This window comes from Hyperoodon ampullatus (genome assembly GCF_949752795.1).
Source record: "Hyperoodon ampullatus genome assembly, chromosome: 11".
Classification (NCBI taxonomy): Eukaryota; Metazoa; Chordata; class Mammalia; order Artiodactyla; family Ziphiidae; genus Hyperoodon; species Hyperoodon ampullatus.
In genome coordinates, this window is record NC_136924.1 from 38,604,202 (window position 1) to 38,628,383 (window position 24,182).

The 24,182-nt window shown below is 56.5% G+C and overlaps 1 protein-coding gene across 1 annotated transcript in view; it reads right to left on the bottom strand.

Annotated features, from left to right (window-relative positions):
* Positions 1 to 22,980, bottom strand: part of NFAM1 (NFAT activating protein with ITAM motif 1) — a gene marked incomplete at both ends in the record, with an annotated part of 33,853 nt that extends 10,873 nt beyond the window's left edge. The window contains 3 exons of the mRNA XM_079715330.1: positions 4,652 to 4,764; positions 5,936 to 6,265; positions 22,875 to 22,980. Of these exons, the coding sequence (XP_079571456.1) occupies positions 4,652 to 4,764; positions 5,936 to 6,265; positions 22,875 to 22,980 (549 nt within the window). The remainder of the gene's footprint in view (positions 1 to 4,651; positions 4,765 to 5,935; positions 6,266 to 22,874) is intronic.
* Between the last annotated feature and the right edge of the window lie 1,202 nt (positions 22,981 to 24,182).

A 24,182-nucleotide genomic window follows, 5' to 3' on the forward strand; every position in this document is an offset into this window, starting at 1 on the left:
GCCACTGCCCACCACCCAGTGCCTGGCTCTGGGTGCCACCCAGTGCCAGAGCACAGTGCCAGCAGTGTGACAGGGTCCCCGGCTGCAGCTGATTACTGTGGGTGTTGCTGAGTGAGCCAGCGCAGGCCAGACCAGGTGTCCAGTCCCTCTCTGCCCCTCACTGGCTCTGCGGCCTCACTCAAGCACTTAGTCTCTCTGGACCTCAGCTTCTTTGGCCATCACCCTCCTTTGTGAGATTGCTGCACAGACTCAGGGAGGTGATGAGTAAGTCAAGCACTCTTGACACTTGTGTGCCACTTATGTGGCCCTTGGCCAACCACACACACTCTGGTTAGCCAGGCAGCGTGAAGAAGGGGACACCATCCCTGCCCTCCCAGAGCTTAAGACCCGGTGGGGAGACGGACCATGAACCAGCAGTTTTACCACGTGTTCACGCGCTGACCGACAGGGACAGAGCCTCTGGCGCACGGGAGGGAAAAAATGCCTCGCCTGGCAGGAAGGCTGAGAGGAAGGCTGTTTAAGGCTGAGAAGTTCATTTGGAAGAGAGGGAGGAGAGGCAGAGAGAGGGAGCAGGTCTGGAAGAATTTAAAGACGGTCAGTGCGGCCAGAGAGGCGAACCTGCCCTGGTTGGGTCAGGATGGCCATGCTGGGCTTCGAGAAGAGGGTGGACGGTGGAAAACATCTGAGGGCTTTAAGCAGGAGACGCCAGGGTCAGAAAGTGGTTTCAGAAAGCTCACGCTGGTTGCTGTGTGAAGCGCTAATGGTCATGGAGGCTGGGGCATTGGGCCTTCGGGAGGCTGAGGGCTCAGCTCCTTCCAAGGCAGAGGGAGGCTGTCCGGACGCCCCCCTCATCTCAGGCACACCACACTGCCAACAGTGAAGCAACACAGCCTCATCTCGGGGCAGGACCTAATTAAAAACCCTAGCCGCCTGCCAATCCCCAGACCATTTACTTGGGATTAGCCCTCGAGAGCTACTTAACACTCAGGCAGAAGCCAGCGCCACCCCCAGTCACAGCATAATAATGGCTCAGGCGTACATGGAGCCTCACTGGGTGCCAGGTGGGGCTCTAAATGCATCACATGCCTTATCTCCTGCGCCTCTCAACAAACCTGCAAGACCAGTCTTCATATCATCCCTGTTCCACCCATGAGGCTGTGAAGGCTCAGAGAGGGCAGACAACTTGCCCGAGGTCACAGAGCCAGAAGTGGCAGGGGCAGGATTGGAACCCAGGTCTGTGTGATTCACCAAGATGCTGATCTGACAGTACCTGGAGTTTTCACTCCCCTGTTTTGTTTGAAAGTGTAGGTCTCACAGACAGATCGGTGCAGGCATCCGGGCAGCACTTTACAGTTTACAAAGAACTCTGGGACTTATTGTCATTTAATTCTCATAGTAGCCTAAGGAGGTGGGCATGGACTTCCCACTTGCCAGAAGGGGAAACAGGTTTGTCCGGCTAGTCATTGACTGCCCTTGGATCAAACCCAGATGCCCTGTTCTCAAATCTAGTGGCCCTCCCCTGCACCACCTACTTCACTGCCAAGGCTGGTAGTGTGGGCTCATGGGCAGGGGCTCTCCTGGACCCCATGGTGAGCAAGACCCAGGCCTGGCCTCGTGGCATTCCTATTGAGGCTGGTGGGGCCGCCAGGGAGGTAAGTGCCACTGTGGGTTCGTGAGAAGGAGTCCGTGTCTGCCAGGGGCTGGGGCAGACCTCTCAGGGCTTGCTTGTGCCCTGAACATAGGACAGGAGTCTGAGGATGTGTCCCAGGCCATGGAAACAGTGCAGTGTTATTACTGGGGTAGTGATGCTCCTTGGAGCCAGCCTTGCCCCATCTGGGTGTCCTGTCCCAGACCATCAACATTTACCTTTCCAATTGTGATTTTCAAATGAATAAACCAATCGGCAGTTCAGGAAACCAGTAGAGCCTCTGTTTCCCCATCTGTAAAATGGGAGCGATACCATCACCTTGCCCACCTCACAGCCTGGCCACCTCTGACTCATCTTTCAGGTCTCACTCTCATTTACTCCATCACTCCTTCCATAAGCACTATGTGTCAGGGTCCCCCAGACACTGGGGACACCAAGTCCCTTCTTTCTGGGGCTTATGCTCTGGTGGGGGAGACGGTAATGACACAGAAGCAAGGGTGTGGGGAGCAAAGCAAGAAGAACCAAGCGAGAAGCAGGGAGACCCACATTCTGGGCAAGGGGTGATGGAAGCCGGGGCTGGGGGTTGGGGCAGGAGAGAAGGGGCTGGATCCTGGACAGACTGTGGGGCAGGACTTGCCAAGGGATCAGCCGTAGGGGGAGGGAGGGGGCGAGCACAGCACCACGCCTTCTGGCCTGAGCATCTGGGGGCCTGGTGCCATGTGCTGAGCTGGGGCCGACCTGGGGGGACTAAGGAGTGCTGTTCCTGACCAGGTGGGTGCAGACGCCCATGGGTGCCCGCACGGAGTGGACGTGACCTGGAGCTCGGGGTGGGGGGATAGGAGGGGCTCTGAGCAGCCACATCAGGTGGGACTGTAATCCCGGGAGCGGAGCAGTCACGGAGGAGCGTAGACAGACGAGGAGATCTCTGAGGAAGGGGCCTGGGAGGTGCCAATGTTCAGAGGCCACGAAGATGTGGGTGACCCAGCACGGGGCCACCGGGGGATCCTAGGACCAAGGAAGGAGTGTGCCATGGGGGAGGGAGACCTGCTTTGTCTGATGCCCTGCGAGGATGAGGACGGATTAGCATCGGAGGCTGCCTGCTCTGGGGAGCCAGCCTTGACCCCAGGCTGAGTGTGAGCCCTCGAACCTGCTCTCAGGACAGGAATCATCTGCCTCTTCTGAGTCAGTGGCTTCCGGCTTTGATTCATTTATCAGATGTGCTGCTGGCGTCCTCCATGCCTCTCCCTCCTCGGCCCTGTCCTCCCGGTCCCCGTGGCTGGCTGCCGGCCCTGTCTCTGGCCGGGGCCCCCACTGCACGCTTTGTTCCTGCGCTCAGCTCTTGGTTCAAACGCTGGCCATCCAGTTCTGGGGCAGCACCTACAGGGGCCACATCCGAATTTGGATCCAGCTCCGGGCAGCTCTGGGAGCTTCTCTGGCAACACAAACCCAGCAGCAGCTTCTGGCCTCCCGAGTTCTCTCTCCTTCAAGACCAGGTTCTCACAGCAGCCCCTCCTCTCTCAAGTGCAGGGAGGGACAGCAGGAAGTGTCCATGCACTGTGCTCCCACCAGGGGTCAGGCACCAGCTGGTGAGTCACAAATGTGGTCTCCTCCACCCTTTTCGGGTAACGGTGGGGATCCATCCTTATCCCCATTTCTGGAGGAGAAAACAGACTCGGAGAGGGTCGAAACTTGACAAGAGGACAGGGGCTGCATCTGTCTTGCTTTCCACTGTGTCTGGCACTTAGCCCAGTGCCTGGCACACACTAGACACTCAACAGCTATTCCTGGAAGGACAGGAGGGAAGGCGAGAGGGAGAGGGATGAAGGAGGCAGGGTCTCCGAGGCCGTGTGGCAGGAGGAGGGGCTGGGATCTGAAGTCAAGCTGAGGCTTCGAGGTTCACGCTCTCCTGTCCTCCCTTCGAGACTTTATTGAGCACCTACTCTGTACCACTGTCTCCCTGGCCTGTCAGGACACTGAGATCCAGTCATTAAAATCCTCTTTTTAGGGCTTCCCTGGTGGTGCAGTGGTTGAGTCCGCTTGCCGATGCAGGGGACACAGGTTTGTGCCCCGGTCCAGGAAGATCCCACATGCCGCGGAGCGGCTGGGCCCGTGAGCCATGGCCTCTGAGCCTGTGCGTCCGGAGCCTGTGCTCCGCAACGGGAGAGGCCACAGCAGTGAGAGGCCTGCGTACCACAAAAAAAAAAAAAAAAAAAATCCTCTTTTTGCAGAGCAGGGGCTGAAGTGAGGGCTCAGGGTCAAGGTCTTGCCCTGACCCTGCTCTGCCCTCAACGGCTGTGCTTCACACTTCATGGGAGGCGTTTGTGTGGTCACACAGTAAGCCAAGTACGGGGGGCGGGGGTGTCCACAGACGGAGTATGAGTCCCTCAGCACCCCTGCCTGAAGCCCAGTTACTGTGTCCACACCCAGGTTGAAGCCTGGGAGCTGCTCAGTGAGGGCAAACAAGAGCTGTCCTGCCTGTACCCATCCTTGGAGGAGCAGCAGGGTGGGGAGGAAATATATTAAGGGCCAGTCACCACCAGCTCACTTTTCAGAGCTGTAAAATGGGAAGAAAACTCTCTCACCGAGTGACACTGGGACGCGAACCAGAGCACGCCTGGGAGGGTGCCTGGCACCCAGCGGCCTTGAGGAAATGCTTCTTCCTTCCTTCTGGGCTGCTGGGGATCCAGAAAATCTGAGGTAAGGTTTCCTAATCTGGAGGGCTAGAAATGGTAAGCACGCGGGCTCATGGCTTCCATCAGACACTCAGAGGGACCCGTGACCCGGAAAAGGCTCAAGAGCCCTGATTTCTTGCAACAAGATCAAAAAGGACCTGGTGGCGATGAGTTGGCAGCACAGGCCCAGCCACAGGGCAGGGCAAGGGAGGGGGCCCTGGTGCAAGAGGCCACGAGGAACACCTATTCCAGGCACCCCCTCATGGAGTGGCATCCCTAAGCCATAGTGAGTGGGGTGGGGGCAGCGTTGCCATGTGCCTGCAGCCCCTACCTTCTTCCAGAGCAGCAGGGCCGTGGCCAGGATGCTCAGGACAGTCAAGATGCCGATGAAGCAAAAAAGCAGGAGCTTCTGGGGGCCCTGCGGGGGCTCTCGGTACCCTGTGTCTGGGTGGAGGGCAGGGAAGCAGAGACATTAGTTGCCTGGGAGAGACACACCCCACCCCCCAACCCTACTTACAACTCTCCCCCACCAGGACTCCCGAGACCCCACCTCTGCTGAGGTCCTCCTTCCCACACTCGCCTTGGCTGTGTTTCTATATTTGCCGCCTTGATTCTTGTTAAGAGTAAGGACTACATCCTTTGCTTCTTAGGTGCCCCTGCTTCGGTGCCTTGGCTCCACCGAGAGGTGCTTATGGGACCTGGGTGAGTCATTTCGCCTCCTGGGGCCTCCTCCTTTCCACACGTGAAGCAGTGATCATACGGGCAGGAGTGGTGTGGGTGAAGGGGGTGGGCTTGTACAAGGCTTAGCAGGTGCTGCCAGCAGCAGGGGTAGGTGAGAGCATAGCCCAGCCCTTTCCCTTGAGCCATCCAGCCTTTCATCCACCCCCTTCTCCTTCCATGTCTCTGTCCACCCCTCTGTCTAGCTGGTTGGCCAAAAATTGCGGAGTGCTAGCCACATGCCAGGCACATGAGCGTCTGTTATTTAACTAGCACATCCTGCTACCGGGCGCCAGCCCTTGCATTCAGGATCTCACTCATCCCAGGAAAAGCCTCTGACAGGCAGGGTATTGCCATGAAGAGTAGGTCCAAGGTGACATCCTGGCAAGCAGCAGGACTGAGGGCCAAACTCAGGTCCGTGGGATTCTGTAACCCTGGCCCCTACCAGTGGGGGTCGCAGGGGTGCCTCAGAGAATCTCGACTTCAGGATGGGCTGTTCTTAACCTTTTGGAGTCATTACTCTTTTGAGAATGTGATGAAAACGAGGAATCTGCCCCCAGAAAGATATACACGAGCCGTGCCTTTGTTCACAGGTCTCTACAAACACGCATGCACATGCCCCATTCTGTGCTCACCCAACTAACAGTGCCAAAGGGACACTGAGAAAAGGGCCTGCCAGAGGTAACCAGATCCACACCCCAGGCCTCTGCCCTTGCCACACAAAGATGGGCGTCTCGGCACACCTGTGTGGCCAGGGGCTCCCCGAGGCTGCTCTGTTCTGTTTTGCCAAAGGTGAACAATGAGGCAAACGTTCCCCACTTTGGCTCCTGTGCCCCAAAGTCTGCTGGGTGAAACCTCTGGGCCCTTTGCCCTGGGAAGAGACGCGGAGGAAGCTCACCTCTGACCAGGATGAAAGTGCCGTTGCCTATCACCCTGGAGTGCGGCCAGTGGACGGAGCAGTAGTAGGTGCCAGTGGCAGATGCGTCAGGTAGCTTGGGGGTGATCTGACACTCTTCAGTGTGGGTCTGGTTCTCTGTGCCTGGACCAGATTTGCAGCTGGTCTTCTCCTCAGAGCTCATCTGGCCCTGGAGGTCCACATGAAAGTAGCTGACTGTGAAGTCCTTGAACTCGGGGGTGTATGGGTAGGTAATCCTGCAGCTGAAGAAAACGGCCTTGTTGGCCAGAGATACCACAATGGGGAGGCCGGTGTGGGTCACTGACTGCCCTCCTGCAGGGGAAGGAAAAGGAGAGAGTGGTAGCTTCCATCCCCTGCTTCCCCTTGAGGACCGTGGTTCACACTCACACGTCCCACGCCTTCAGTGTGTGCAGGGGGTGTCCAAGTGCTTTACACGTTATGACTCTATACTTCCCAACACATCCAAGGCACAAGTGTGTAAAGGCTCCATTTTACAGAGAGGAAGAGTCTGGGGTCAGGGAGGTCAAGCCGCTAGCTTTCAGTTTCTCTGCAGGTATGGAGCGGAGCTGCCGCCCCCTGACCCCGGGCTGGATGACCCCAGACCCCACGCTTCCAACCACTCTCCCTCCCAAAGGTCAAGAAGCCATGTTGGATAAAAGCACAGGTCTGAGACAACCCGAAGCTGGTGAAGGATGAGAAGTAAAGAGGAAAGAGGAAGGAAACAAAACAACGAAACCCTTCTTGGCAGGAAGAAGCACTTGCTGGCACAGACAGACACACAGAGGGAGGCAGGTCTGCCCAGGGCTCTCCCCAGCCTGAGGGGGAGGCATGCCAGGCAACAATCAGGAGAGACAAACCTTTCCCTGAATCGGAGCTTGGAGAAGAATTGTCAAGAATTTGTCAAGGGCTTCCCTGGTGGCGCAGTGGTTGAGAGTCCGCCTGCCGATGCAGGGGACGCGGGTTCGTGCCCCAGTCTGGGAAGATCCCACATGCTGCAGAGCGGCTAGGCCCGTGAGCCATGGCTGCTGGGCCTGCATGTCCAGAGCCTGTGCTCCGCAACGGGAGAGGCCACAGCAGTGAGAAGCCCACGTAATGCAAAAAAAAAAAAAAAAAAAAAAAAAAAAGAATTTGTCAAGTTTTTCTGGACTATAACAAGCGACGTCCCAGAAGCAGTTTTCCAACAACGCAGAGGTGTTCCCTATGCAGCCATTTGGCCATGAGCATGACGAAAACAGTTCTCTGGGAGCTGTCTTCTCCCCCACCCCCACGTACCACCCCCCTCTCATCAGAGGCACCTAGGAAAACAGTTTGAAAGCCTCCAAAGCAGCAGCCTGCCCGGCTGGGCGTCCCGCCCTCCCGCAGGCTCTGAGGCGCTGGTCAGATCTTCTGCTGGGTCAGCAGCTGCCAACTCCCCCGCAACCCCGGACTTCAGCTGCACAAGCCACGCCCAGCTTCAACATGCCCTGTCCCCCAGCACCTTCCCTCTCCTCCAGCTGAACGACAGACAGTTCTAAACTGAGGTCGGCATCGAGCAGCCAAGGACATGCTGGCCAGGCTGCCAATCGGGAGAAGATGCTGCGTTGGAGTCACCCGCACGGAGCAGCGCGGTTTATCGGGCTGGGGAAGTGGGGCGTGGGCCTCCCCACTGCGGTGGTTGTGACTCTGGAGAGAGGCCAGGCCGGTTTCTTTGGTTTCTTCTTGGGTCTTTTCAGCTCAGCCCTGGGCCGGATCCTCAAGGGAGGTGAGGCCAGGCCCTCTGGGAGACTCGGGGACAGGGGCGGAGATGGCCCTCCACACCCGTCAATCCCACAAAGCTTGGGCCAAACTGATATTTTGAGCTTCCTGGGGAGCAACTAAAGAGACACCCCCCTCCCCCGAAGAACTCAAGCCAGTTCCAGGGAATCGACTGGCGTGTCTGGACGTCACAGTGGGTTGACTTTGTCCTATGTGATGCTCATGCATGGAGACGCCACTGAGCCAGCCCCGGGGGCGCCCCTCCGGTGAGTGGCGGGGAGAGGACTTCACACCGCACTGTAGATCTCTGGGCTGCTAATGGTTGCCGTTTAGCTAGAATGATATATTCATTTTGTCATAAAACAAGGAGCCTCGATTCAGGGCTGAGGTTGGAGGTGTGGCAGGGGCAGGATAGGGGTGCAGAGCCGGCGGGAGGGGGCTTGTGCATGACCCCCCAGGGTCCCAGGTGGGCCAAGAAGGACAGGAGGCGAGATGAGCAGTGCTCGCCAGCCCATGCTGTGTCCTTCCTGCGCACAGGCCACCGCCCCCCTCTGCAGCCACCTCTGCTGTCCCCTCTGCCTGGGACCGCCACATCCTCACCTGGCCAACTCCTAGTTAGTCCCCCAAACTCAACTCAGGAACCACTTGCCAGCTCTTACGTACCTACTCTCATTTGGTTCTCATGGTGACCCTGCGAGGCAGCCAGTCAAGAGCCAGCAACAGGCTGGTGTTTCCTCATGAGGGTCGGCAGGTTGGAACCCAACCAAAACCACCGGGAAAGTGGCTACGCCGAGGCCTCTCCCCCTCCCCCAGGGCCGCCTGCTCCTTCTCTCCAGTATCTAAGAGGCCCGGGGAGGCTGGACATGCTGTCAGCACGGCAGGCCACCTTCCTGTCTGTCCTGGCAGGAAGACATTCATCCAACTGTCTTAAAAAATTATCCCCATTTGAGGTATCTTTCTAGAAAATGAAGGAATCTGCTAGTGCAATTAAGCTAATCTTTTACATTTCTGGGGAAATCTATAAAAATAGATGACCATTGTTCTGTATTCTTCTGGGATTTGTTATTTTAAGGTCAGAGGGACAGGACTGTGGAAGTGTATGGTCTTGGCTCAGGTCTGTCACAGAGAGAATCTCAGACCTCAGGTGAAACTGCTGTCTCCAAAAAGTGAAGGGATGAGGCCACCTCTGTGGACCAGTAAGGTCAGCCAATCAGGAGACAGCAGGCCAAAAACAAGGAGGAGGACAGGAGGCCTGCTCTTGCAGCAAAGGCGATTGGGTTCTGACCTGATGATGTAGCTAACTGCTTCCAGGGCCCCTTCTTTTTACTGGGTGTCAGCACCCCAGAGCCTGGACCGTGGCAGCTCCCACCTCCTCTCCTGGACCTGTGCCTCCAAGAAGCCCCTCTGGGGTCCAGGCTGCTCCAACTGGCTGCCACCTAGAAGCATCCGCCAGTTAAGGCTCCATGCTACAGACAGGTTCAGAGTAATTTCTGAGTCCACAGATGCTTTCCAGCTACCAGTTGTTTGCAGCTCCAACAAACATTTAAGAGTATCAGTTAGATCACAGGCCCCGTTTGAGGTCCAGAGGGGCTCCCTGCCCTGGCAATGTCCCCAGTCTAACAGGGACGGGAGGGAGCCTGGAGTGGGAAGCCTGGTGGGGAGGGAACCACTAACTGTGACTAGGGAGGAGACGAAGGGGTGGTGATGCCCTCGGGATCTGGAAGCAGGAACACACGTGTACAGTGAGGCCAGAACTGGCCCAAGGAAAGAGGGGAAAGAAAACGTATAGAAAACGTATTCTGGCTCAGTGTGACACAGACCCTATGTCAACTAAACACCGCGACAGGACTTCCCTGGTGGCGCAGGGGTTAAGAATCCTCCTGCCAATGTAGGAGACACGGGTTCAAGCCCTGGTCCAGGAAGATCCCACATGCCGCCCGTGAGCCACAACTACTGAGCCCGCGTGCCGCAACTACTGAGACCTGTGCACCTAGAGCCTGTGCTCCGCAACCAGAGAAGTCACCACAATGAGAAGCCTGGACAACGCAACGAAGAGGAGCCCCCCGCTCGCCGCAACTAGAGAAAGCCCGCGCGCATCAGCGAAGACCCAATGCAGCAATAAGTAAGTAAATAAATAAATAAATAAAATAAAAATAAACACGGTGACAATCCTATGAGGCAACGATTGCAACCCCATTTTGCAGAAGAAAAGAAAACAGAAGGTCTTAGATGTCCAAAGCCACAGAGTTCCTAAATGGTAGAGCTGGGATTTGAACCCAAGTTTGTCTGGCTGTGCTTAAGGAAGAAAAGCTAGCACTCAGGCCAGGCAGCGGAGTCAGACCCAGCCAAGTGTGACCGGTGCCAGACTGTGAGCGTTCGCGGTGGCACCAAGCACAGGAGACATCAGATGCTAAGAGAGGGCTTTGTCAGACCCCTGGTAGGAGGCATACTTTTTCACAGTTGGAGGCTGACAGGTGGCTGCATGGCTGCAAGATCACATGGAAACCACGGACCAGACAGTGTGGGTGAAGAGGGGGCTTGGACAGAGCTACTGGGGCACCCAAGCTGTCCTGCGGGGGCCTATGCCTCACCCTAGATGCAGAGGGGCTTCCTTGGGATGCTCACAGAGCTTAAGGTGTGCCCCCTGAGTGCCACAGGGATGGCGCACTGGCTGGCGTCTGTCTCAAGCCCTGTATCAGCTGCATCACGCTTTGGCCCTAGTTCAGCAAAGGGAGTGTGTCTCCCAGGGGACAAGGTGGGCCAGGGCCGAGTGAGCCAGCCTGGGGATTCTCTTAGATTCATGGGCTGTCAAGAGGGGCAAACGGCCCAGGGAGGAGGACTGGGGTGGACCTTGGATTCCTGAGGCTGTAGCAGGAGGGAGAACCACAGGAGCCTGGTTGGGGGCCCCTGAGTGGCCACGAAAGTGCCCAAGAGAGTCCACTCCACACCCTGCCAGCACCCAGAGACAGGCCCCATGTCTGCAATACCTGATGGGCAGGGCTTCTCGCCCCTTCCCGCTCCACCCGGTTGACACGTGGGGACGCTCGAAGAGGGGATCTGAGCAGAGAAAGAGGGGAGAGGGCCCTCACCCCTTACTCTCACCCCATGGCACCAGGAATGAGTTCAGTGTCAGTCAGTTCTGAATCTTGGCTGTGACCCGGGTTTGGAGGCTTGAAGAACTCATTTGCGACAGTAAATGACCCCAGGGCTCTGCCGTGCTCAGAACGGCTGGAGCAGCTCCAGGCACGGAGGAATCTCCGCACACCAAGAGATCTGGGCTGCAGGAGCATCACAAAGTTGCTTTCGGATAATTCTGTGCATCCCGGTGCAGCCTAGACCCAGACAGGCACCGGGAGGAAAGCACGTCAAGGAACCTGGTGTGTTTTCTGCAGGAGGGACGGATTGGTGGCCGAAGGGAGAAGGGGCTGGAGGTGGCTGTTCTTCCCGATGCAGGTCTGAAAGGAAAAGAGGGGGCGGGAGGCGCAGGGAGAATTTGAAGGTCGAGTCCAGGGGGAGTTTTTCTGGGTGGGAGAACGGTGAGCCTGTGTCAATGTGGATGGTTCGGGACCCGGGAGGGGGTGCAGCCCTGTTGGGTGAGGTCCATGGCGAGTGGGAGGAGGCTGGGAGCAGGGCCGGCCAGAGAAGGATTGGGAAAGAGTTGCAGCAGGGCGTCTGGGAGGGCTCCACTCCCCAGGGCCACCACCCCAGCCCCACACACCTGCAAGCACCCAGAAGCTTGCACTGGGCAGCACGGCTACACCCCAAGCCCTGCCCACTCCTACTTTGCAGGAGATGGTGTTTTCAGGGATGGTACATCCTCCATCCCTCACTTATTGGCAGCTCCAGGGACTGCTAGGAAGCCTGCGGCCTGAACAGAAATGGCGGGGGTGGGGGGTGGGGAGGTGGGGGGGGGGAGGGGTGGGGTGGGGGAGGGGTGCCTGGGAGAAGACCAGTTTCCGGAGGTAGCAGGCCTGGGTTTGGATCCTGGCTCTGCCATTAAAAACTGTGCAGGGGCTTCCCTGGTGGCGCAGTGGTTGAGAGTCCGCCTGCCGATGCAGGGGACACGGGTTCGTGCCCCGGTCCGGGAGGATCCCACATGCCGCGGAGCGGCTGGGCCCGTGAGCCATGGCCGCTGAGCCTGCGCGTCTGGAGCCAGTGCTCGGCAGCGGGAGAGGCCACAACAGTGAGAGGCCTGCATACCGCAAAAAAAAAAAAAAACCTGTGCAACCTTAGGCAAGTGACTTTACTTCTCTGAACCTCGGTATCCTCCCTGCAGCAAGAGGAGAAAAACAATGCCAAACTTGCAGGGTTGTCATGAGGAAAAAATGGGTCCAAGAATACGGCATGCCTGCCACAGGGTCAGGCTGCCTTTCCCCAGTGACAAGGAGGCAGAGAAGCCAGACCAATCCTAAGTCCTCACTGTGAATGTGGAAAGGCAAATGCCAGCCTGACTCTTCTGCCCATGTAAGTGAGAAGCCCACAGCACAGGGCACTGCAGCACAGGGTGGCCTCTGGGCATGACAGGACCCCCAAGGACTCCCTGCCTCCTGCCCCAAGCCTGTCTAACACCTCAGGCCCTGTGCTGGGCCAGATACCAGTGGTAGGCGACACCATGGGGCGTGGACCCTGGCCTGGCCCTCGAGGCTCGCCTGCCTGGGTGAGCAGTGTGTGTGCAGGGGCTCTGAGCCGGGAGAGCCTCCCCACCAGCAGCCTCCAGCTGCTCTTCCCCCATCCTGCCTGCTTGTCTGCTGCCCCTGTTGGGAAAGACTTTATCTACCACCCGCTGGCGCCCGATTCCTCCCTTTTCCGGTTCTTCTTTTGAATCTGTGGGCGCTTGAACTGTGGGTTTGAGAGCTGGCTGGCAGTCGGTGCCTCACTCCCCACTCCAGCCCAGGGACTCCATGCTGAGTCTCTGGGGGAGGGATCTGTAATCAAGGAACTTGACTGGGTGTGGGAGGGGTGCCCACGCCATCAGACCTTTCCATCCCCAGCACAGCAGCCCCCTCTTCCACCTTGGCAGCTCCAGCATCCATCCTTCTCTTCTCCCCAGCCAGGCTTGCCGGGCATTGCCCTCGAGGGGGGATCCACCAGCCATCCTGCTCCTGCCCTGCCTGGCCCTGCCTGGCCCTGCCTGGACGCCTCACCAGAGGAGGCCCAGGAAGGAGTCTGAAATCAATTTACAGGGTCAAGACGTGCAATTAAAAAAAATAGAACATGGAGCATCTCGTTTGTAGTAAGGACGCTATTTGTGACCTTCTGGCTTGTTATATTCCTACAACTGGATTCAGACAGGGTCACGCTATAACGTGCATCCCTTAACTTTGGACCACTGTTAAAAAAATTTCTTTTAAGTCCTTGTCCTGGCGGATCCAGTTCATTCCCTCAGGCCCTGTGCAGCCCCACTCAGCTGCCCTCGGTCCTCACTCACTCGCTCCCCGACAGACGCCAAGTCTACCAGGCTCTTGAGCCTTTGCCCACACTATTCCAGCTGCTCAGAATGCCCTTCTGTTCCCCTCCTCTCCCCAGGCTGTGGAGTCACCCTCTCAGTCTGCAGGACTCGCTCACCTCCTCCCTGAGCCACTCCTGGGTGCATGGCCCTGCCCGTAGAGCACAGACCCTCAGCCTTTGCTGTCAAGCCTCCGATGATAAGGACTGACCTCCATTGGGCGTGTTCCCTTTTGCAGATGAGAAAACTGAGGCTCAGAGAAGGGAGGAGGTTTGCCCAATCGGCACAGTAGTTACTAGTGGAGGAAATGGGATTTTAAGCTGTGTCTCTTTGAGCAGATAAACCCACACTCTTATCCACTACTCTGGGCTACAATGTTAAAATCTCAAAGCAAGCAAAAGAAAAAACGTTTCAAATGAAAGAACTGCCCTCTTTTAAAGGGAGACAAAAATTCAGAGGCCTTTCCCCTAAATGTGGGTCATCTAATAGGGAAACACATCTGACAGCCTGAAGGGGGTCTGAGGTTGGTGACTAACCCTGCAGCATTAGGGGGACCGATACTGTTGCCCAGCTCAAGAGAGCCTGTGGCTCCCAGAGCAGAAACCAGTGGTCCCATGAGCCCTGTACAGACTGGTGCTGTGGCAGGGCCAGCCAGAGTCCCTCCCTCACAGCAGCACTGACATCCTCTCACCCCTGGAATCTGGCACTCTCCCCCGCACGCCCCTCCCTCCCCATCTCTCCAGCTGTCCTGGGCCACTCACTGTTCCTCTCACAATCCAACCCCAGAGCCAGGCCCTGGCCCCAGCTTCCCCCTCTGCCTGGAACTCAATCCCTTCCAGGGCAGCGAGCCAAGGGTATGAGAGCCCAGAGGTGGTGATCAAAGGTATCAGTTCCAACTTAGGTCGATTTTAAATGAAAACGCTTTGTCCAGCTACAGAAGAAAGCAGTTCCCACGGTCTTTATTTTAGGCATGGAGTTTTGCCCTCCAATTTAATTCTGGCATCTCTCAGAGCCATGCCTTTTTTTCAAGGCCCTGCTGATGGGCTGCTAGGAAGACACAGATGCGGGGCTGCTGGTTTTATCACAGAGCTCTGGCCATTTGCCTGAGCATGAATCCCAGGATGCCACAGAAAAACAGGTGAGTCCTTCAGGACACATGCATCAAACATGACGGTGCGTGGCCAAGCAGCTGATTAGGGAGAAGCACAGAGCAGGCGTTGGAAGGCAATCTTTGAACAGAGCGTGTGTATCCTGGAGCTTTTAGCGCTGATGCCCTCGGAACACTGCCATCAGACTGGCTGTCACATCTTTCAACACCTCCGAATGACAAAGATGCTCACGGATGTGGCTTGCCTGGGGGTGGGGGGAGGGCATTTCCACGCCTGCCTGCATGCTGTTCTCACACCTCCAGACTCTGGACCCTGGGTGCACAGTGCCCACACGGGGACACAAACCAAGTGCAGAATGTCAAATGTTTAGTCCCAGAAATGTACAAGCTTCACCGGTGTTAACTGGTATTTTTATAGCAGTCACCTCCCTTTTTGCCTGTTTTGAAAGGCAAGTTGCTCAAACTTTGGAGCTCGTTTGAGGGTGTGGCCTGGGGACTCTGTTTCTCCCTTTACAACCAGCTTTACCCTTAAAGTAGGGGGTCAGGATGTGGTGGAGGTATGATAGAGCCAACGGCTGGAGTGAGGTTCTGCTCCTTGCCTCTGAAAGGGGAGAAATGGAGCAAGGGGGATAGACCCCACCAGGATGCATCCTTCAGCAAGGAATGTGTGTCCCCCCCAGAGTCCCTCTGCCACTGGGAAGGGACCTGCCTGACGAAGCTGAAAGTGATGAGATAAAGGGGAGTCTCAGGGATGGCAGAAACCCAGTGGAGGAGACCCAGCCCCGACAGAAGGGGCAGGGGCTTCCTGGAGAGGCGACCCTTGGAGCTGGCACTTTGTTTTTTAAATTATAACTCTTTAGGGCACACCCCCTCCCCCCACACCTGCATTATAAAAGCGCAACATGCTCACTGTATAAATTCTAGAAACCACAGCGAAGGATCAAAAAGGACGTCAAGCTTGTGTGCAGTTCTCCCCCCCGCCCCCCCGTGACATCACAGCTGTGAGCATTTTGGTCTTTCTTTCCCATCTCTTTACCGAGCTGAGCTTTGGAGAAAGAGTCATCGGAGGCAGCCAGGTTTAGAGGGGAGGGGCCGCGCGAGGGGGTTTAAGCACAGGAAAGCTCCTGGGTGAAGTTTCTACAAGGCTTGAAACAGGCCAAGGAGTTGGGGGACTCCAGAGCCGTGGTGGAGTTGAAAGAAAGGGTTTGAGTGGGGGCCAGGGGGAAGGTGGGGGGTTGAATGTTGTCCTGGAAACCTGGGGAGCCTCTGTGGGCCTCAAAATCGGGAAGTGACATGATCACACTTGAAGTTAGGGAAATGACAAGAGAAATACTTACTACAGAGCTCCAAACAGCCTTCCTCAGCCGCCTAAAACCCTTGCGTTAGTGACTCGTTCTGTGGGATTCGGCGCCCCCACCTCCAGCCTCCTTTTAAAATATAAATGCTTCTGGCTGACAACATACTAACTCCTTCCTGCGGATGCATCCGCCAGATCACACTTTTTTTTTTTTTTTTTTTTTTTTGCGGTACGCGGGCCTCTCACTGTTGTGGCCTCTCCCGTTGTGGAGCACAGGCTCCGGACGCTCAGGCTCAGCGGCCATGGCTCATGGGCCCAGCCACTCCGCGACATGTGGGATCTTCCCGGACCGGGGCTCGAACCCGTGTCCCCTGCATCGGCAGGCGGACTCTCAACCACTGCGCCACCAGATCACACTTTTATCCTGACTTCTCTTAAATCTCCCCCTCCCCAAAGATCCTATACCCTCTGGGCACAAAATCACTCAACTGCCCTCCATCTTCCTCTCCCACCCCTTCCACATCCTCCAGTCTGCCAGCCTGGTCCTTCCCTCTTGTCCCGTCCCCTCCCCTCCCAACATCTGATGCTTTCCACCCAGGAGGTCAGCAAAGACCCTGGCGGCTAAGCTGTGGCTCCTGTTCTTTCTGGCCTTGACCCTGGCCCCATAGACCCCTTCCTCTCCAGCCTTCCCCTTCTCTCTTTCTTACACAGCCACCTCCTTAGGTTGGGTACTTGTTCCTCGGCTGTCTGTACCCTCACCTGCCCCAGGTAAGCTCAGTCATGCTCCACACCTCTGAGCTCCGGCACATTCAGAACCACAGGTGAACACCCTGGGGAGCAAGGCTGGTTTGTCAGTGACTGGGAGAGTCGACCAGAAAGGGCACCACAGAGAAAGTAAGAAAGTACCAGAGTTTGACCTTGACCGACAGGCTGGAGTCACCAGGTAGGCAAGTGAGAGGACACCTCCCAGGCCAAGGGAGCAGCAGGAACGAAAGCTCAGGGGCAGACAGTCATCAGCACGACTCAAAGTGGGGTGTGGGGAAGGGGCGCAGGAACCTGGGAGGAAAGGCTAGCCCAGGGCCGGGGTGGGGGTGGACAGGGGAGGGGGAGGGTTCTTTCGAAATTCTCCATAGCAAGAACCAGCTGATGGCAATGAGGCTGTCTGCAGCTGTGCTCCATGGACCCAGGGGTGATCGTCTTTATATATACACACTCTCTCTTGGGCCCCTAGCTCCATAGGACAGGTCTGAGAAGGGGAGGTTCTGATTTAAAGGGTATGCATGTTTTAAATTTTGGTACGTGTTGCCAAGTATGAACTTGCCTTCGGAAACGTACCCTTGGACCCTATGACCAACGCTGTAGCAAGTGCCTCGCCTGACTGTCTGAGGATGGGCTGCCTGATGGGAGGAGGCCAAACCTGCACTTGAGCTTGGGTTGCACCCATTTGGTGCCTCCTTCCTGCCCCCACCCCTACCCCACAACCTGCCCATGAGCAGCAAGCAGGGACCAGGCCTAGAGCCTCAAGAGGGCGCCAGCTCCGGCCCTACCCTGTCTCCCCCACAGCCCACGCAGTCTTGGGGTGGCTGTGTGTGTTGACGGGGGACCAGATACTCACCAGGCCCACCCCCTCCTCCAGGCAGCCTATCCCCACGATGGAGACCCACGAACCTTCCCTGAGGGGTCCCAGGTGCCAGCCCTGGGGCCATCAGTGGTCCTGAATGTGCCCGCCCCTTGCCACTGGCAAGAGGCCTGCATAGGAGGGTACTGAGTGCCATGACAGGGAAATAGGAGCTCAGAGTGGTCAGGTGACTTGGCCAAAGTCTTCCAGGACTCAAACCCAGGTAGGTCACACTGTCCTTGCCGGGAAGCCAGGTAGGTGCTCCATCTGCCAATATCACACCTACTTCCTCTCCCTCCCCCTCTCCAGGCTCATTTCAATCACCCCCTTCCCTTCCTCTGGCTTTGGCCCCTACCCCAGTGCCTGACACCCGCACTCCCACTACTGTGAGGCCCCACCTAGATCCTTAACAAGCAAGCACTCAGGTGGAGGGTCAAATCCTGTTTCCCGGCTTATGTTTACCCAGCACCCCGACATCCACTCCCTCATTCACGAATCAGGAGGGTTTTGTCACTCCTCTCCTGGTGGCATCACACCTCCACCCTGCTCAGAACTCCAGGGGTTGTCTGGCTGCCAGTTGAATTCATCCTGTTACTGTTAGTATTTCCTGGGCATCCTCTGGGTGCCAGGCGCCATGCTGGGAGTCAAGGATTCGAAGCCAAGTAAGTCCACACGTGTTCTGCCCTCTCGAAGCTCACGGTCCATACAAGGAGGCGGACGGCGCAGAGAGAAGCAGCCTTCATGGGAATATACCCCCTGGAGGCACCGAATACACGTGTGCCTGGAGACCACACGTGAGTATTCACAGCCACAGACAGGAACACCTGGAACGTCAATCCTAACTAAATAGATCGCAGTATATTCATTCAATGGGCCGCTCCACAGCAGGGCTTGACAAACATGTCCTGTAAAGGGCCAAGTACTAAATACTTTACACTTTGCGAGCCATATGGTCTCTATCACAGCTACTCAGCTCTGCTGCCGTGGGGCAAAAGCAGCCATAGATGAGCCGTGAATGGCTACGCATGGCTCTGTTCCAATAAGACTTTACTTATGGACATGGAAAAAGGGATACCGTCATCACTCGGTATCCACGGGGGATTGGTTCCAGGACCCATCATGGATACTAAAATCCACAGATGCTCAAGAGAGAGGGGGTATCTTGTGCGGGTTGAGGGGTACAGGGGCTTTGGGACACTAGAATGTTCTCTTTTTTGAGCTGGGTGGTAGACACACAGGACTATTTATTTAATATGTATTGTACTTTTCTGTGTCTGTATTATTTTTCATGATATAATGGCATAGGATTCATAAAGTGGCATAGACCGTCAACTGGATATATCTTAAAAAACATAATGTTGGGCTTCCCTGGTGGCGCAATGATTGAGAGTCCGCCTGCCGATGCAGGGGACACGGGTTCATGCCCTGGTCCGGGAAGATCCCACATGCCGCGGAGCGGCTGGGCCCATGAGCCATGGCCGCTGAGCCTGCGCGTCCAGAGCCTGTGCTCTGCAACGGGAGAGGCCACAACAGTGAGAGGCCCGCGTACCGCAAAAAAAAAAAACAAAAAAACAAAAAAACAAAAAAAGCAAAACATAATGTTGAGGGACTTCACTGGTGGTCCAGTGGCTAAGGCTCCACGCTCCCAATGCAGCAGGCCCAGGTTCGATCCCTGGTCAGGGAACTAGATCCTGCACGCATGCCACAACTAGGAAGTCCGCATGCCACAACTAAAGATCCCACACGCCACAATGAAGATCCACGTATCTCAACTAAGACCTGGAGCAGCCAAATTAATTAATTAATTAACATAAATAAATAAAATTATTTTAAAAAACAAAACAAAAACCCATAATGTTGAGTGAAAGATGCAGGTCGCAAAGAACACCCACAGTATCGTTCTGATTATACAAAGTTCAAAAACAAGCCAGACTAATCTATAATACTCAGGGACGCAAAGTAAAGGATAAAAGTATAAAGAAATGCCAGGAAGCTATTGCCCCAAATTCAGGATCGTGGTGCCTCTGAGGGGAGAGGCGTTGTCCTGGGGGTGTCCAGAGGCTTTGGGGCACTAGAATGTTCTCTTTCTTGACCTGGGTGGTAGACACACAGGATTTTGTTTTATAATATTTATTTTACTGTCCTGTGTATGTATGCTATTTCACACTTTTAAAAAAGAAAGCAATGACAACAGGACCAACTGGAATGGCATCTGAACCCCTACCTGATGAGCATTTATAATCCACCTGGAATCGTATCTCAGTGGGAGTTGTAGCCCACAGCTCTGCTAAGAGACCCTCCTCCCCGGTCCAACTGAACCTCTCACCATTCCCTCGCCCTGGCTCTGCCTTCTGGCCTCCCAGCCTTTATTCATGCTGTGCCTGCCACCCACCCACCTGCTCTGTCTCCTCCCTGTCTCCCCTTCCAACACTCCCCCTGCCCCACCTCCAGCAGAGAGGTGCTTCTCGTCCGCCTGCCTTGAAAGCTCTTTATTGGGATTAGACGAAGATGAAAAGCAGAGGCCAGTCCTGACAGAGGCCCAGAGCTGCGGGAAGGGAGGCAGCAGGCATCTTGTGGACAACAAAGGGAGCGGTGACCCTGAGCCCAGAGCAAACAGGGGAGGGGAGGCAAGCCTGCATCGGTACTCTGGCCTTGGGTCTTGTTCTGCGGGTGAGTCTCACGGACTCCACCAGGCTTGGGGTGGGGGCTGTGGCTTGTTCACCACCAGGTCCCCCCAGTGCCTAGAACTGGTCCTCTCCAATGAATATTTGAGACATAAATACAGCCCAGAGCTCTGGAAAGGCCAGGGAGAGAAAGAGGACTGACTTTTTTGAGGACACTGAGGCTCAGAAAGGTTAAGTAACTTGCCTGAGGTCACACAGCAGTCAATATAAGAAGGCAGGACTTGAACATGGTCTGTCTGGCCTCAGAGCCCTTGGAGGAGACTTGAGGCTTGGTGGAAGCAGGGCTAGAGCAGGTGTGCAGCTGCTCCCAGGAAAGCTGAACCTCAGACTCAGATGATTCACCTCTGAGGAGAGCAGGTACCCACGAGACCAGAGGTGGCTGCTAAACCCTTTGAGAAAAGGAGAATTTGCCGAGGGCTCAAGAGACCAGAGGAGAGCAGGAGGAGGAGGGTTGGGAGCAACAGAGGTCCTGAGATGCCATCCGAGGGTGTGCTGGAGACCCCTGGAAAAGTCGAAGTGACCCCAAGGAACCCGTGGGCTCCCCAAGATGTAGAGCCAGCCAACTGAATCTTGCATTTCCATTGGCTCCTCTAGGCTGGCAGGTGGCTGACATTCTCTGAGCCCTAACCACATGCCCTAACCTCAGTCTGGGGGTGTGCCACCAGCAAGCACTACTGTCGCACCCACTTGACAGATGAGGCCATCGAGGCACAGCAACGTTAAGAACCTGCCCAGGGGCCCAGGATGAGTTGCAGAGCTCAGACCCAAACTCAGGCTGAACGCCCCTGGCCTGCACTCAACGCTGCATCAGGCGGTTCAGGGAAACGGTGCACTGAGCCAAAGCTTCATGGACAAGGCTCTGCAAGGCCCCCGGTGGACACAGTTGAGGCCACAGGCTGGGTCTTGGTGCTGGCAGTTGTTGGAGCTGTTTGCACCAGGCTGATGGGTGAGGTCAGGGGAGGTTTGGGGGACGTGGGAGAGGTAGGATTCCCTCCACCAAACCCTCAAAGCTCAGAGACAAGAGGGTGAGGAAGGGGTGTGGCACAGCAGAGCGACAGAGCCAGGCGCCCACAGGGGAAGGACCAGGAATAATGGGGTGCTGTCTGCTGCTCCAAGAAGTTCTAGAAGGGACTTCCCTGGTGGTCCAGTGGTTAAGACTCCACTCTCCCAATGCAGGGGGCACGGGTTTGGTCCCTGGTCGAGGAACTAAGGTCCCAGATCCCGCATGCTGCAAGGCGCTGCCCCAAACTAAGAGAGTTTCTAGGAGACCACAAGGTGTTTCCACCTCTTGCGAAAGAACAGAGTTTCTCTTTTGTATGTTTGCTGCAATAACGGGGAAAAAATCTGTTGTTTCTTTTCAGTCAAGAGAGTTACAAAAATGCTTTTCACAGCAGCACCCCGAAAAGTCTCTTCCACTCAGGTACTAGGATGTACCAGGTCCCTTTTGGGGAGGAGGGACCACACAAAGAGAAATGATGGGAATTGGGGGGAAATTAAGTTAAAAATGAAAAAGTAGGAGTTCCAACACATTGTCACCAACAAGCTCCATTTCCTCAGGCCATCTTTGCATCTGTCCATGGGTGGGTGAGTGGGGGCGGTGTGAGGTGCCCAGATGAAAGGAGATGACCTCGCAGGGGGCTGGGCCTCGAGGCCTGCAGTAGGTACCACAGAGTCAAGTCTTGCCTCCCCAGGGGGGTAGATTTTTCTGTGAAGAATGTTCTTTACAAAGAAAGGTAAGAGGACCCCCAGAACCCACTGCCAAGGGTCCTGGCTCGGGGCTGAACCTGGCCTCTACTTACCCTCCAGGCCGTGGGCAAGCTACCTGGCCTCCCTGGGCCTCAATTTCCCGGTTCCTAAATGGTGCCAGTGGGGACAGCACCCCAAGGGAGCCTCGAGGGGGCCTGAGTATGCGTGTGAAGCCCAGCTTATGTGCTCAAAGAGGCTAATTCATGATAATAAGGATAGCTGTTATTGTTTATGATATAACCGAAAGGCAGAGGATGAAGTAGAAGGGGGGGAGCAGCTCCTGGAAGGCTCAGAAAAGTCAAGGTGGGGCTTCCCTGGTGGCGCAGTGGTTGAGAGTCCGCCTGCCGATGCAGGGGACATGGGCTCGTGCCCCGGTCCGGGAAGATCCCACATGCCGCGGAGCGGCTGGGCCTGTGAACCATGGCCGCTGAGCCTGTGCGTCCGGAGCCTGTGCTCCGCAACGGGAGAGGCCACAACAGCGAGAGGCCCACATACTGCAAAAAAAAAAAAAGTCAAGGTGAATGGGAAGGAAAGCACCCAGCCTGCACGGCGTCGGGGGGAGGAATCCTGGGGCTACAAGAAGGTCGGCACTGCCTAGGTGACCAGCTCAGGGACCCCGGGGTGGGCAGTCCTGGCCAGGGACGCTCCTGGGAGTTCCCTGGCCTGGATGAACTCGCCCCAAAGCCACTCATCCCAGGGCCTGGCTTGGATCCAGGCCACCCAGCTTCTGAGGGAACCTGGGACCAGGAAAGGGGCACAGTGTCAACCTCCGGAAAGTAATGATGTGGCCTCTGGTTGTATTTCAGGAAGTGGGAGGTGCCCTCCTTTCTGGCAACAGTGGCAAGTCTGTGCCCCAGGCACTGTGCTCCCATGGCCAGCAGCTGCCTCCCTCCTCCCCCGGCTAAGAGGGGCCACACCTGGGCAGGTTCCATGCCGTGGCTCCACTGTAAGCTGCCTTGGGAGTGAGCTGTCCCTCCCCAGGGATCGGGCACCCAACTGGATGCCCCCAGGCCGCAGCAACGCCCACCCACCTCTTTGAAGGGCCAGGAGGTCAGGCTGTGCTGGGAGGGAGGCTGTTCCAGCAGCGAGTGGGGGTGAACGCTGCCCCCGCCTCTTCAAAAGCCACCTTGGCAAGGCCTTAGCTAAACATCTCCTGGTCCCTGAAAGCTTCCCCTGTGAAGTCTGCAGTGTTCAAACGCAACCAGCAAATCCCCCGAGACAGGTCCCAGGAATTAGCCGCGGGGCAACACGAGCCAGAGAGGAGCACGTGAGAAGGAGAATGGCGTACCTGTGCCTGCGAGCTGCAGGGTCCAGGGGAGCAGGAACAAGCCCAGGAGCCGGGGGGCTGGGATGGGGCCCGGCGGGGCCCGCCACCAAGGAGGCCCCCTCTCCATCAGGGCCTCCGGGTCAGTGTCTCTCCTTCCTCTTTAGCTCACACGAGCGGACAGCCTGCTGGCAACCGCAGTTCCCCTTCACGTAGCCAACAAGCTCCTCCCTGGCCGCCCTTCCACTTCCTCAAGGACTCAGTTGGCCCCCTTGTCCTCTCAATAACCCCAGAATTTCCACTCAACTAGTGCGAACAGCCCCAGGCCAGGTGGCTGGCCTCCAGGTGAGGATCTGGGGCTCACACTTGTCCAGGGGAAAAGCTGGGAGGGGCTAGGACTCCCAATCCCCCCGGGGTGGTGGGCTTCTCCCCTCCTCAGCCCCTTTCCAGCTGGTGGCCTCTCCTGAAGACACTGGTGACAGAGGCGGGCACAGGATTTCCAGGGCTGGTTTAGCTGCTCACGCCTGAAACTCTTTAAAACAAAAAAACCAGGACTTCCCTGGTGGTGCAGTGGTTAAGGGTCCGCCTGCCAATGCAGGGGACACGGGTTCGAGCCCTGGTCCGGGAGGATCCCACATGCCGTGGAGCAGCTGGGCCCGTGTGCCACAACTGCTGAGCCTGCGCTCTACAGCCTGCTAGCCACAACTACTGAAGCCTGTGCGTGCCTAGAGCCCGTACTCTGCAACAAGAGAAGCCACCGCAATGAGAAGCCCCCACTAGCCGCAACTGGAGAGAGTCTGCGTGCAGCAACGAAGACCCAAGGCAGCCCAAAATGAACGAATGAATGAATGAATAATAAAATAAAATAAAAACTGTTTTTAAAAAAACAAAAAAACCAACCCCATTCACAGAAAGTTCCCCTCGGAAATAGTCCAGGAGCCCATTGGATTAAGGTGCTCCTCCAAGAGTAGGGTTTTGGGTGTGGGAGCAGGGGGTGGAAGCGGTCGGGAGGATGAGATGGGGCAGGCCGTCAGGGGGAGGGCAGGAGCCACAAGTTCCCAGCCTTCCACGGGGCCAAAGAGCCTGTCATTAGCCCAGCGAAGGCCACCCTGGGTCCCCTGCAGAGGCCCAGCCAACGCCTCCCCTCTGACCGACCTCACATGAGATGTCTTCCCTCCCTGCAGCTTCCCTAAACTTGAGCCACCCCTTCTCCAGCAGGAGACATGTGAATTTCTTCCCCACCCAGCCAGAACAACAGCCCCTGTCCTCCCCTCCACAGGCCCCAGCACAGGTAATTCTTTGCTGCCTGGGCCCCTTTTCCCCGCAGACTGG